This window comes from Lynx canadensis, chromosome A1, assembly GCF_007474595.2.
Source record: "Lynx canadensis isolate LIC74 chromosome A1, mLynCan4.pri.v2, whole genome shotgun sequence".
Taxonomy (NCBI): Eukaryota; Metazoa; Chordata; class Mammalia; order Carnivora; family Felidae; genus Lynx; species Lynx canadensis.
This window is the reverse complement of record NC_044303.2, coordinates 226682829-226695513: the sequence shown is the minus strand read 5'-3', so window position 1 is coordinate 226695513 and position 12685 is coordinate 226682829. Positions and strand designations below refer to the sequence as shown.

Genomic DNA, 12685 nt, shown 5'->3' with positions numbered 1-12685 from the left:
ACTCTGTCTCTCCCTCTCCTTCAAAAATAAATCAACATTAAAAAATTAAATTAATTAATACTGCACCTTGAAAAAAGGGGCAAAGATGAAAACACAGGAATCTGATAAAAATAAATTCACCAAAGAAATGCCAAACATAAATAAAGCCAGGAAAACAATGCAATTGAGCACCTATCTCCCCCAAACACAATCATTTGTGATTTCCTGATATCCTTCCCCACGAAAGCTCTAGCCAGCCTCACACTCCATCAATGTCTTCAATAGTTCCTCCTCCTCCTTCAAAGGGAAATTGGCCCCCACTGCACACTGCCCCTGGCCACCTCCAGTCCAGGCCTGTCCACCTTGCCCATTGTCCTCAGGCATCACAGGAAGAGGTGTCCTTCCAAGCCCAGCCCCCTGGGGCTTCCCCAGAGCCCCCTGTGTCACTTTTCCTGCCCCATGTCATCAACCTTCCTTCCTACTGCCTCCAGCCCCACAAATCCCAGTGTCCTTGGGAGAACCCGCCCAGGCATTTCATGGAGGGGACAGGAGTAGGACTCTACAAGAGTGCAAATAGAAACAGCTAACATGCAGCTTCTGACATTCACACAGGTTATCTCCACAGGCACGAAAGCCCGACATTCGAGAGTGGGAATTTCTGGAACTGCTCAAACTCTTGGCCAAGTCAGGAGCCAGCCAAGTTGCAAAGTGGCCAGGAAGGCAAGGCCAGGAGGACGGAAGAGAGAATCAGTCCCTTCTGCTGTGACTTGAAGGCCAGGCTCCTGCAGACACGGGTCCCACCGGGGCCAAGAAGGAGCACTTGCACACGGAATGACCTGGACGGTTATCTGCCCGGCACCTCCCTCTGGGCCCCGCCGTGTCCCAACGCTCCTGCGAACGGGGCTCCTTGTGGGCACCCACCTTGCTAATGACAGTTTCCTCAACACTGTCCTCCAGGCCCTCCTCTCGTTACCCAGCAAGTGCTCCCCCTGGGAATTCCCAGCTACCCAAGCCTGCACCCCCACACACCCAAATCTGTACCGCGACCTTCTGTCCCCCGAGCATCAGGCCATGGAGCGAACCCCACAGGGACTTACTTGGACTTCATTTGGTGGCCCAAAGGCACATCCAATTTAACATCCCAAAACTGAGGTCACCCTCTTCCCCCATGGCCCCAACCCGCTGAGCCTCAGAGTCCCTCATACTGGTTCATGCCAGCCCCTCCTCACCTACCCTCGCAGGCCCGCTGGTCCTCTACCACCTTCTTCCCACCCCCAGACCACTCAATCCCCCCGATTATACCTCCAGAGTCCCCCCGAGGCCATCTTCTCCCCCCCACCCCCACCGCCTCTCCTCACCACCACGTGCTTCGGTGACACTCCTCACTAGCCTCGGGCCCCAGGCTCTCGCTCCCCTCCTTCGTCCAGGAGGGCTCAGGAAAAGCCAAAACGCAGAATCTGGCACGGCTGCAGCACCGAGTTCACGCCAAACCAGTGGTGTCTCCCCCCTGCTCACCCAGCTCCCACCGCACGGGGCTCCTTGCTTTTCTGCTAACACCTCAAGTCCACCTCCCTCAGGGCCTTGGCACACACCATTTCCTCTGTCTGGAACATTCCACCAGAAAGGGAGCCGCCTGGATCATTCCCGGACTCGTTCTTCAGGTGTCTGTTTGAGGTCATTCCGCTGAGATGCCCGCACTGACCGCTTCAGCCAAGTAGCACCTCCTTGTCACTCCTTGTCCCTGCTTCAGTTTTCTCCATAGTGTCCAGCTTCTTCTAGCATTTTGAGTATTTGTTGCCTTTCTTCTGCTATTCCCACCACTGGAGTACAAGCTCCGGGGAAAAGGGAGCCCTATACGTACATATTTTGTGTCCACTCTTACATCTCCAGCACCTAAAACAGTGGCGGTAGACAAAGATTTGTTGAATTTTTGCATGGAGGTTTTGGAAGAAAGGGTCCAGCATGATGGTATTTACATTAGAGTAATAGACGGAAACTGCTTGTTAGATATGGTCCAAATTCCTCCGCACAGTCCAAGAGTAACCCCTTCACAAACCGGCCCCAACGTTTCTCTTTCCTACCTCACCTCTGGATATTCCCCAGAGCACATAAAACAACTCTTCCCTCCCCTCTGGTCTCATCCTGTCCCCTCTTCCTTTTCTTTCTGTCTCTTCAACTATAACAGTGAGCAGTGATGAGTGCCACTGTGTGCCCCGTTCAAGCTCCCATGAATTAACCTAGTACCTAAGAGCTCTTCGATAGGTATTAGTTCTCTTTGACTTTTTAGGTATTGACCATCCTGCCTCCTGCCCCGGCCCCAGACCCCCTCATTCATGATCCAAGGAAGTTCTTTCTATTGCTTCTTCCTGGCCCATGTGTGCTACCTCAGTGTGCACAGCATAACCTTGCATTAGAATTGTTTCCTTACTGGGGCCGACTTTGGCTCAGGTCATGATCTCGCGGTCCGTGAGTTCGAGCCCCGCGTTGGGCTCTGTGCTGACTGCTCAGAGCCTGGAGCCTGTTTCAGATTCTGTGTCTCCCTCTCTCTGACCCTCCCCTGTTCATGCTCTGTCTCTCCCTGTCTCAAAAATAAATAAAATGTTTAAAAAATTAAAAAAAAAAAAAGAATTGTTTCCTTACTAATCTGTTTCTCGCACCAGGGGTCAAAATGCGTCTTAATCATCACTACATTCCCAACGGCTAGTAATAATGATACACCTCATTTATTTGTACTCATTTGGATCAATCCAGCAATTTAAAAACAGTCGTGCACAGCAAGATAAAAGGGAAAAAGGAGAGTAGCAGAAAGAACCTGAGGTAAAGTTATCGCTCAAATAGCATAAGCATAAAATTGTGCAAAATGACTAAAGACGAGGTGTGTAGTTATTAAAGAGGAAACCCTGATGGGGTTTCTAGGAGGAGTATCAATCTGGTTAAACCAGCCCCATTTCTTAAGTCCTCAACCCCAAGTTCCCAGTGCTAGTGTACCAAAGTCTGAGAAAACAGCCTCACGCGGGATCTCACGAGGGGCCGCTGGGTCTAATAATAAGCACATGAGACCACCACTCAAGAAATGTTTGCTAAATGCTGAATACAAAAAAGTCCATGACTATTTTCAGGGAACTGAAGCCTCTTCTATTTTGCAAGACCTCTCTTAAACTAGCCCCACCCTATCTAAGCTAGTTCAGCTCAGTTCACCACACCTTTTGAACATCTAACAACGTTTCCGATCCCACGCTGGTTCCAGGCATCAAGAATAATAATTTTTATTCGTGTTCCCCAGGACGGACCCTCAGCGTGAGGCAGGTGAGTCTCCCCAGGCTGAGAGCATCAGGTACTTAGGCCCCATTTATTCCTGGGTTTGTCCTACATGGAAATCCCTGATTGTTATTCTTGCTCGTACAATTATAGCTCTCTTTTTAGGTCTATACGATAATTCGCGCAGAGCTTTCATTAACTATTCCAACCCTCCTGATCTCCGCTATTCCTAAACTGTAAGGCTCTGGAGACCGTGGCATACAATTCAGAACTGCGGTGTAGTGTTTCAATCAGTTCACTGAAGCAGCCATGCCTCCTAAACCAGAGTGTAAACTCTCAGAGACAAACAGAGACCTGGGGCTCCTCGTATACCCACTGGGCCCACACCACGTAGGCCTGGAGCAGACACTCATCTGTAGCTGCTGACTGTCCAGGTGGAACAGAGATAAGGTGGGGAACGTGAACTAGACCAGCTAAGACTAAACAAAATCCCTCCTAAAAGCAACATTCTTCCAACACAGTTATTTTTGCCTTATGGTGAAATCATTAAGTCTGTAATAGTATAAAATGGAAGCCCTAATTGTTGGCTCCCACAATCTTCTATTACTCTCTAGAGTAACACAGTAAAAACAAAACACAAACCAAAACAATACTAAATTGGCGGAGAGAGAGCATGGCTTCATGACTATGGTCTAGGATTATGCTATTCAATATGGTAGCCACTAACCATATGTGGCTATTTAAATTTAAGTGAAATAAAATTACAGTTCTTGAGTCAAACTAGCCACATTTCATATGCTCAACCGTCACAAGAGGCTACCACACCAGGCAGCACAAATGCAGAATATTTCCATCACTGCAAACATTCTATTGAATCGCACAGGTCAAAGTCATCCTTGATAATTCAGTTAAACTCCTATGAGCCTGTTTCCTCCTGTGTAAAAAGAGAACAGTACCTCCCTCGTCAAGTTGCTCTAAGATTTAAATAAAGTGCTAAATGTGAATGTCCTTAATTTTGGTAGTTATAGTTTGACAAACTATAACTGTATAGTCACATATATATATGTATACGTGTGTGTGTATATATATACACATATATATATACGTATATATATATGAGAATCTAACAATTGTCAATAATAGTTGCTGCCAAAGGGGGTTACTATCAATTAGAATAAAGAAATTCTTGTCTCACACTATGTGAATAGAAGGAGGCTGTCGGGGGGGGGGGGGGCGGGGTACAATGCTCAGACCATCTCAGGAATGCTGCATTCAGGAGGAATACAGATAAACTGCAGCATGGCCAGAAGAGTCTGGAAAACAGTGAGGGAAGGAGCCCAGAATTTCTCAGTTGGGAGAAAAAAAGACTCGGTAGGAGTAAGAAGAGAATGCGGCTTGCGACAAAGGATTACTCTAGAAAGGGGGGTGTGGATCTTGGGCATCTGCAGAAGTAATCAAAAGGTAGGTCGACTCAACTCATTATAAGGAAAATATTCACTTAGAGTTGCCGCCAATGGAAATGCTGCCTCATGGACAAGACGGCTTGTGATCCGGGAAAGTGCTCAAATTCAGTGATTCTCAAACGTGAGTGTGTACAGAGTCATTTGAGGAGCCGGAGAAAATTCAGATGCTTTGGTCCCACCTCCAGGGATTCTGGTTCAGTAGGTGTGGAGTCGAGCCATAATCTTTGTCTCTAACAAGTGCCCAGGTGACGCCCTTGATGATGCCAGTCAGAGACAACTCTCTGAGAGGGCACGACCCCGATGCAAGCTGGAAGAACCCATCAGCGACGGGACAGGGGGGCTCTTGAAAGCAAGTGGGAGTTGGACTTTGCAACCTTCCAAACCAACTCTTGAGGACAGTGCCGCCAGGGCTCTCAGTGGGTCCCGGGCATTCTAGACAGCACAGACGCCTGGCCTGAGAAAACCCAAAAGGCAGAGTCCCATGTGCCTCTTGCCAGGTATACCCTAGCGTAGTCCCCTCAGGCAAATCCCTTTCTCGCAGTTTTACTATTTACAGAAATGGAAGGGAATGTCACCACGCAACGCCAGAGGCCCTGAGGAAAACGGCCTGTGCAGGGACTGTTCTGTATGTCATGGGCTCCAACCGTGAGTTCAAAATGAAATCACATCAGGGTGGCTTTCTAGGCTGCAGAGGTAGAATGTGCCTCAAGAGGATGGCCGCATTGTAAGGCATTCAATTTCAGCACTTCCAGCAAGGAAGTGAAGAAGATGGGCTTTTGGTCCCATCGCTGAACTACCCAAGGCAACTGCTACATAGCCACGCAAGACATGGGTCAGATCTTGACCCTGTCCTCACTGAAAACAGACATTTCACACAAAGATCTGGACCCGAATTTTTTACCAGTTTTTTAAAAAAAATTTTATGTTTATTATTGAGAGACAGAGCATGAGCATGGAAGGGGAAGAGAGAGGGGGAATCTGAAGCAGGCTACAGGCTGAGCTGTCAGCACAGAGCCTGATGTGGGGCTTGAACTCACAAACCAGGAGATCATGACCTGAGCCGAAGTCAGACGCTTTACCGACTGAGCCACCCAGGCACCCCTCCAGTTTTATTCATAACAGCCAACCCTGAAAAGAACCCAAATGAACATCAACTAGCTAATGCTCAAATTGTGGCAAATACCTTAAGTGGCATACCGGGCAAAAAGAAAAAAGAAAAAAACAAAAACACAACAGGGATGGATCTCAAAACTTTACACCAAGTAAACAAAGCCAAACAAAGACATCATATTATATTGTATCACTTACATGAAACTTACGGAAGATAACTCTAATCTATGGTGACATAAAGCAGATCAATCCCCAGAGGTAGGTACTGACAGGAAAGGGAATCAGAGAAATCTTTTGGATTGATGGAGTGTTCTAGATATTTTTAAAAAAAATATTTATTTGGAGGCGAATGGAAGCAGGGGAGAGGCAAAGAAAGGGGGGCAGAGGATCCAAAGTGGGCCCTGCGCTGACAGCAAAGAACCTGATGTGGGGCTCGAACTCAAAAACTGCGAGATCATGACCTGAGCCGAAGATGGACGCTCAACTGACGGAGCCACCCAGGTGCCGCGGAATGTTCTAGATCTTGATTGCTGTATGTGCATACACAAGCATATACATCTGGCTGTACACTGGAAGTGTGTGCATTTTATTGATGGCAGTATACTGCAAAAAAGTTAATTTTTAAAAACAAAAAAATGGGTATTTTCTGCTTTACTGTGTTCATTCTATTTTATGTTCAGCAGCATGCAGAAGAATGAAACTAGACCACTTTCTTACACCATACACAAAAATAAACTCAAAATGGATGAAAGACCTAAATGTGAGACAGGAAACCATCAAAACCCTAGGGGAGAAAGCAGGCAACAACCTCTTTGACCTCAGCTACAGCAATTTCTTGCTGGACACATCTCCAAAGGCAAGGGAATTAAAAGCAAAAATGAACTATTGGGACCTCATCAAGATAAAAAGTTTCTGCGCTGCAAAGGAAATAATCAACAAAACTTAAAGGCAACTGACTGACTGGGAAAAGATAATTGCAAATGACATATCAGATAAAGTATCCAAAATCTATAAAGAACTTACCAACCTCGACACCCAAGAAACAAACAATCCAGTGAAGAAATGGGAAGACATCAATAGATACTTTTCCAAAGAAGACGTTCAGATGGCCAACAGACATATGAAAAGATGTTCAATGTCACTCATCATCAGGGAAATACAAATCAAAACCACACTGAGATACCACCTCTCGCTGGTCAGAGTGGCTAAAATGAACAAATCAGGGGACTATAGATGCTGGCGAGGATGTGGAGAAACGGGAACCCTCTTGCACTGTTGGTGGGAATGCAAACTGGTGCAGCCGCTCTGGAAAACAGTGTGGAGGTTCCTCAAAAAGTTAAAAATAGATCTACCCTATGATCCAGCAATAGCACTGCTGGGAATTTACCCAAAGGATACAGGAGTGCTGATGCATAGGGACACATGTACCCCCAATGTTTATAGCAGCGCTTTCAACAATAGCCAAATTATGGAAAGAACCTAAATGTCCATCAACTGATGAGTGGATAAAGAAAATGTGGTTTCTATATACAATGGAATACTACTTGGCAACGAGAAAAATGAAATCCTGCCATTTGCAGCAACGTGGATGGAACTGGAAGGTAATTTATGCTGAGTGAAATAAGGCAGAGAAGGTCAGATGTCATATGTTTTCACTCATATGTGGATCTTGAGAAACTTAACAGAAAACCATTGGGGAAGAGAAGGGGGAAAAAAGGTTACAGAGAGAAAGGGAGGGAAACCATAAGAGACTATTAAATACAGAGAACTGAGGGTTGATGGGGGGGGGAGAGCGGAAAATGGGTGGTGGGCATTGAGAAGGACACTTGTTGGGATGAGCACTGGGTGTTGTATGGAAGCGAGAAATCGTGGGAATCTACCCCAAAACCCAAGAGCACACTGCATCCCGCCTATTAGCCAATTTGACAATAAATTATATTTAAAAGAAAAGTGGTGTCCTTGATTGCCTCTGCGAGGAAACTGGGTAGCCAGGGACAGGCGTGGGAAAGAGATCTCCAGGCTGTTTAGCCTTTTGTACTTTTAAACTTTTGAACTGTGCAGCGGTATTAGCGTTTTCTTAAAATAAATAAAATTTAAAATTAAGAGAGACAATTTTAAAAACATGTCCTCTGTTGGTAAAATGAGGAAGACCCAGCCCTGAGACTACTGGGCTGGTGCCCAATCTATTTCAGGTTGTGGAAATCCTACTTCTCGAGACAGGCACTATATGGGGTCTACATTTTATCAAGCTCCTCTGAGCCGTGAGAGCATACCATTTCTTAAGCATTATTTAGCATTCTAGCATTTTTCATAAAATACATCATAGATAAGAACACACGCACAGGTTTAAAATAATTAGAATTTTAATGCCATGTAACTACCACCTGAGTCAAAAAATAAAACACTGCCTGTGCCCCAGAACTTTCTATGTGTCCCTCTGTGGTCATACCTTCTCACTCTTCCCAGGCATAAACATTTTGTTGATTTTAGGGATAAGAGTGTCTTTCTAATCTCCTATGTGCATGGCCCTAATCAATACTGTGTAGTTTTGCACATTCTAAAACTTTCAAGAAACTGGATCGTCCTACATGTATTGTGTGATTCTTCTGACCAAAGTGAGGTTTGTAAAATTCATCTATATTGTTGCCTATAGCTGTAGTTTATGTTCATTGTGATATAGTCTTTTATGATAGGAAAACATGTACCAAAATTTACTTACCCGTTAACATATTCATGGACACTTTGACTTTTTTGGGGGGGGTCCCCATTGTCTATAGAAAAAACAAGTTCAAACACATGGTCTGACATTCGAGGTGACCACCGCCCCCAAACATGTGTCCCAAACAACTAGCCAGTCTCATCTCCTTATTTTCTCTACCAACCACTGTGACTGCATGAAAACACGAAGTACAAGTTCCTAAGGTTGGACTGCTTTTGACCATATGTTAGATCTACCCCAATCATTCCTGTCCATCGGGGTCTCGTTCAAGTATGATTGCCTTATGAAGAGCCACAAGCTCTTCCATCCATTTTGCCATCACTCCCCCCAAACTGCATCAAGTGAACTATCTTCTTTCTGATTCTTCTCTTACACTTGCTTCACGCAACTTTCTGTTATACCCATTGGTTACAGGCATCTCTCAGACTTTGTGCTCCTGGTTCACAGCACGAAAATCTTGCAGATTTTACACACGCAGGTAAAAAATGTTAGAGCTTTTGAGCCCAAACTCAAAATCATGAAAGCTACAGCTCACATCAAGTACTAAACCATTCAAAAAAAAATATTTTTAAATTTTTTTTTTTTTCAACGTTTATTTATTTTTGGGACAGAGAGAGACAGAGCATGAACGGGGGAGGGGCAGAGAGAGAGGGAGACACAGAATCGGAAGCAGGCTCCAGGCTCTGAGCCATCAGCCCAGAGCCCGACGCGGGGCTCGAACCCACGAACCGCGAGATCGTGACCTGGCTGAAGTCGGACGCTTAACCAACTGCGCCACCCAGGCGCCCCAAAAAAAAAAATATTTTTAAAAAGTGAACTTCCACAAAAATGAAATAACACCAATTAAAGAGAAAACATCATCACCATCGCTTAAGATTAGGGTTCCTTACTTTGAACGCTGATCTGTTTTTCTCATGAAAAATACCAAATTTGAGTCCCCAGGACACAGAATGTTAGAGCATCACATAATTTAAGATCACTTGATAAGCACGCTAAAGAATACAGTGACTGTGAAAATTGTTTTAACCCCAAAAGCAACAGAGGGGGATAAAACACCAACAGTTTAATGAAATTAATAAATGGGTCAGAAATTGCAATTAGTAAGTATTTAAGAATTTAAAAAGCAGGACAATTATCTTTCTGTCAAAGAAAACATGCACAGAATGTAGATAATGCAAACAGGAGAAGAAATAAAACAGAGAAGCAGAAAGCTGTAATTGGACTGAATGCCTGGCCACTGTTTACCTGTCCATGAGACTCATAAAAATAGATGGGGGTGCCTGACTGGCTTGGTAGATAAAGCATGCAACTCTTCATCTCAGGGTCATGAGTTCAAGCCCCACGCTGGGCACAGAGCTTACTTAAATATTGCTTTTAATGGATGGAAGACATCACTCCAAAATAACACCAAATATGCCTTTCAATTACTTTATGCAAAAAACATTCTCTTTAATGGCTGTTATTAAAAATATATCAGAAAAAAATGTTTACAACTTACACTCATTAGGCTAAAGTTGTTAATATAAAGAGTTCCTACAAAAAATAGGGAAAAGCCCAATAGCACAACTAAAAATATGGACAATATATATATATATATATACATATATACAAAATATATATATTTATATTTATACATATATAAATAGATAATGCAAAGAAAAGATAATTATAATGGATCTTGAACATGAGAAAAACTGCTCAATCCCAGAGAAACGCAACTTAATGCCAAATTGGGACACGCTGTTTCACCTACCTGCTTTTTAAGATCAAAAAGTTTGGTATAACACTGTTTGCAAAATTAGAGAGAAACAGGCAGTCACCCATATTGCTGGCTGGAGTTTAAATTAATAGAATTCCAAGGACATTCTACAATGATATCCATCAAAATTACACATGCACATTCTCTTGGACCCAAAAATTAAACTTCTGGGACTCTTTCCTACAGAAATGCTTTCACATATGCAGAATAATGTGTGTCAAAGGCCATTAGCTATAACACTAAAATAGCAGAAGTTTGGAAATTATCTTGGTCCATTAGGAGACAGGTTAAATAATTTGTAGCATCCTAATGATAGAATCCTATGCAGTTGAAAAAGAATAAGTGATTGCCAAGACATAGAAGAGGAATAGCCCAAATAGTATCTCACAATTTGTGTAGAATATTGCCTATTTGCTAAAACATGCACAATCTGGAAAGCTACAGAGGAAACTGTAACATTGGCTGCCTCTGAGAGAAAACTGGGTAGCCAGAGACAGGCAGGCATAGAAAAGACAACCTCGAAATGTGTATCATTTTGTACCTTTAAATGTCTGAACTACGAGGCTATTAACTTATTTTTTAATAATAAATAAGTACAATTTGAAAAATGAGGGAAACACAGCCCTGAGATTATTTGACTGTGGCTCCATGTAGCATAATACAATATATCCTCCTTATTTGAGGCCTTACAAAACTTTATAACAGGATAAAGAAATTTGGAATAAACAGTAGAAACACACACAGCTAGGATACCCAAAGTAAATTCACATTCAAGGACCCTGGTAAGATATCGCTCATTTTAAGAGGAAACCAGGACTGGTACAGATCAGTAGAGAAATCTTCAAGTTGCTCTGGTTAACAAAGAAAATGGCAGACTGTGTATGTTTTGGTTACTTTATATCCTAACTTTAAGGTTAAGAAATCTATGTCCTGTAACAAGGTATCTCCTGCCAAACCCCTGCTTATCCTGCACTGGTGTGGATCATGCTTGTTATGAGGACACAGTTGCAAACAAAGAACGCTTTTCTCCACCCCCCATCAGACTGGTAACAGAGGAACGGCAGGTCCTTCGGTGAAGGAGTGAGACACTTTCCCTGTCCTTACTGGTGAAGGGCTCTTTTTGGAGAGACAAACCTGTTGATCAGGGGCTTTTCAGAGAACATTCCTGTGTATTCTATCTGTACTTCACCTGAAAATATGACTGTTTTCCACACTGTGCACACCTGGGTGGCGGGGGGAGGGGGTGATGTACCTAATCCACCTGTTTGCCTCCTGTTTTCTCATCAGGGAGTTAAGAGAGTAAACCCAACCCTCCAGGGAATGGAAAAACAAATCATTCAGTGCCTATCTCAGGTGGCTGATGAAGGCGGCGCAGTCTTGAGCGTGTACCTAAGCTGGTCCAGACGCCTGCTCGGGGTGCGAGAGCGAATACAAGTTCAAGCACGTTTGCACTGGCACGGTTTTGGCAAGCAGGTGAAAACCCGTGAGTTTTCGAAAGCAAAGGCCCAAGTTTCCGGGCACGCTCGGCACACCTGTAGGTACAGGTGCTTGCGGGCCAGCCGACCGCCTCCCATGCCAGGGTGGATACACACACGGAGGGTGACAACTGTGTTTGTAGCGAAGCGCTTCTGCAGGAAAGTTGGTGTGTGTGTCTACCTGTTCGAGAAAGGTGGCCCCGAAAGTGGGGCAGGGCGGACACTTCCGTCGCAGGGTTCAGCGTGCACAATCCCCCCCCCCCCACACACACACACAGACACACACCGCGCCCGGGGCGCCCCCTCCGCCCGCTCCCGGGCGCCCCAAGGTCACCTGCCCTCCTGGGCGTCCCCACCCAGCCCGAGCTCTCACCAGAACAGCAGGTTGGCCGCGACGAAGCCGAGCAGGCTGCGCAGCGGCCTCTTCCAGCTCAGGAGCTCGTCCGCGCGGCAGCCCAGCCACAGCACCGGCTCCCCCAGCAGCCAGGTCACGGCGGCGGCCACCCCGCCGGCGGCCTCTTCCACCTGTCGCCCCGCGACGACCGCCACCGCCCCTTCCTCCCGCGCCTCCTCTCCCTGCTCCTCGGGGGGAGCCCGGGGCGGCTCCGCGGCAGCCGGGGCCGGGCATCCCTCCGCGGCGTGCTCCGGTGGCGCCGGGCTCGCCATCTTCGGCCGCGCTTGCGGGCGGGGACGGGCGCGCGCGCGGCGCGTCCGGGTGTCGGCGCGGCGAGGGCGGCGGGTCCCCGCGCGGGGCGCGCACCGCGGGGCGCCGGCGGCTGGGTGCCTCGTGACGTCAGCCCCGGCGGCGGCGGCAGGGGCGCCTCCCGGGGGAAGTGGGTGCGGCCAAGCTCGCGCGGGGGCGGGGCGCTGGGCGGCGTCCCGGGGAGCGCGCGCGCCCCCCTCGAAGGCCTCGCCCGGGACC

At 46.2% G+C, this 12685-nt stretch overlaps 1 protein-coding gene across 1 annotated transcript in view; it reads right to left on the bottom strand.

Annotated features, from left to right (window-relative positions):
* The window catches only part of RETREG1 (reticulophagy regulator 1), a 130272-nt gene extending 117837 nt beyond the window's left edge, over positions 1 to 12435 (bottom strand). Inside the window, exon 1 of the mRNA XM_030332266.1 lies at positions 12137 to 12435. Within this exon, the coding sequence (XP_030188126.1) occupies positions 12137 to 12429 (293 nt within the window). The 5' untranslated portion in view covers positions 12430 to 12435. The remainder of the gene's footprint in view (positions 1 to 12136) is intronic.
* Between the last annotated feature and the right edge of the window lie 250 nt (positions 12436 to 12685).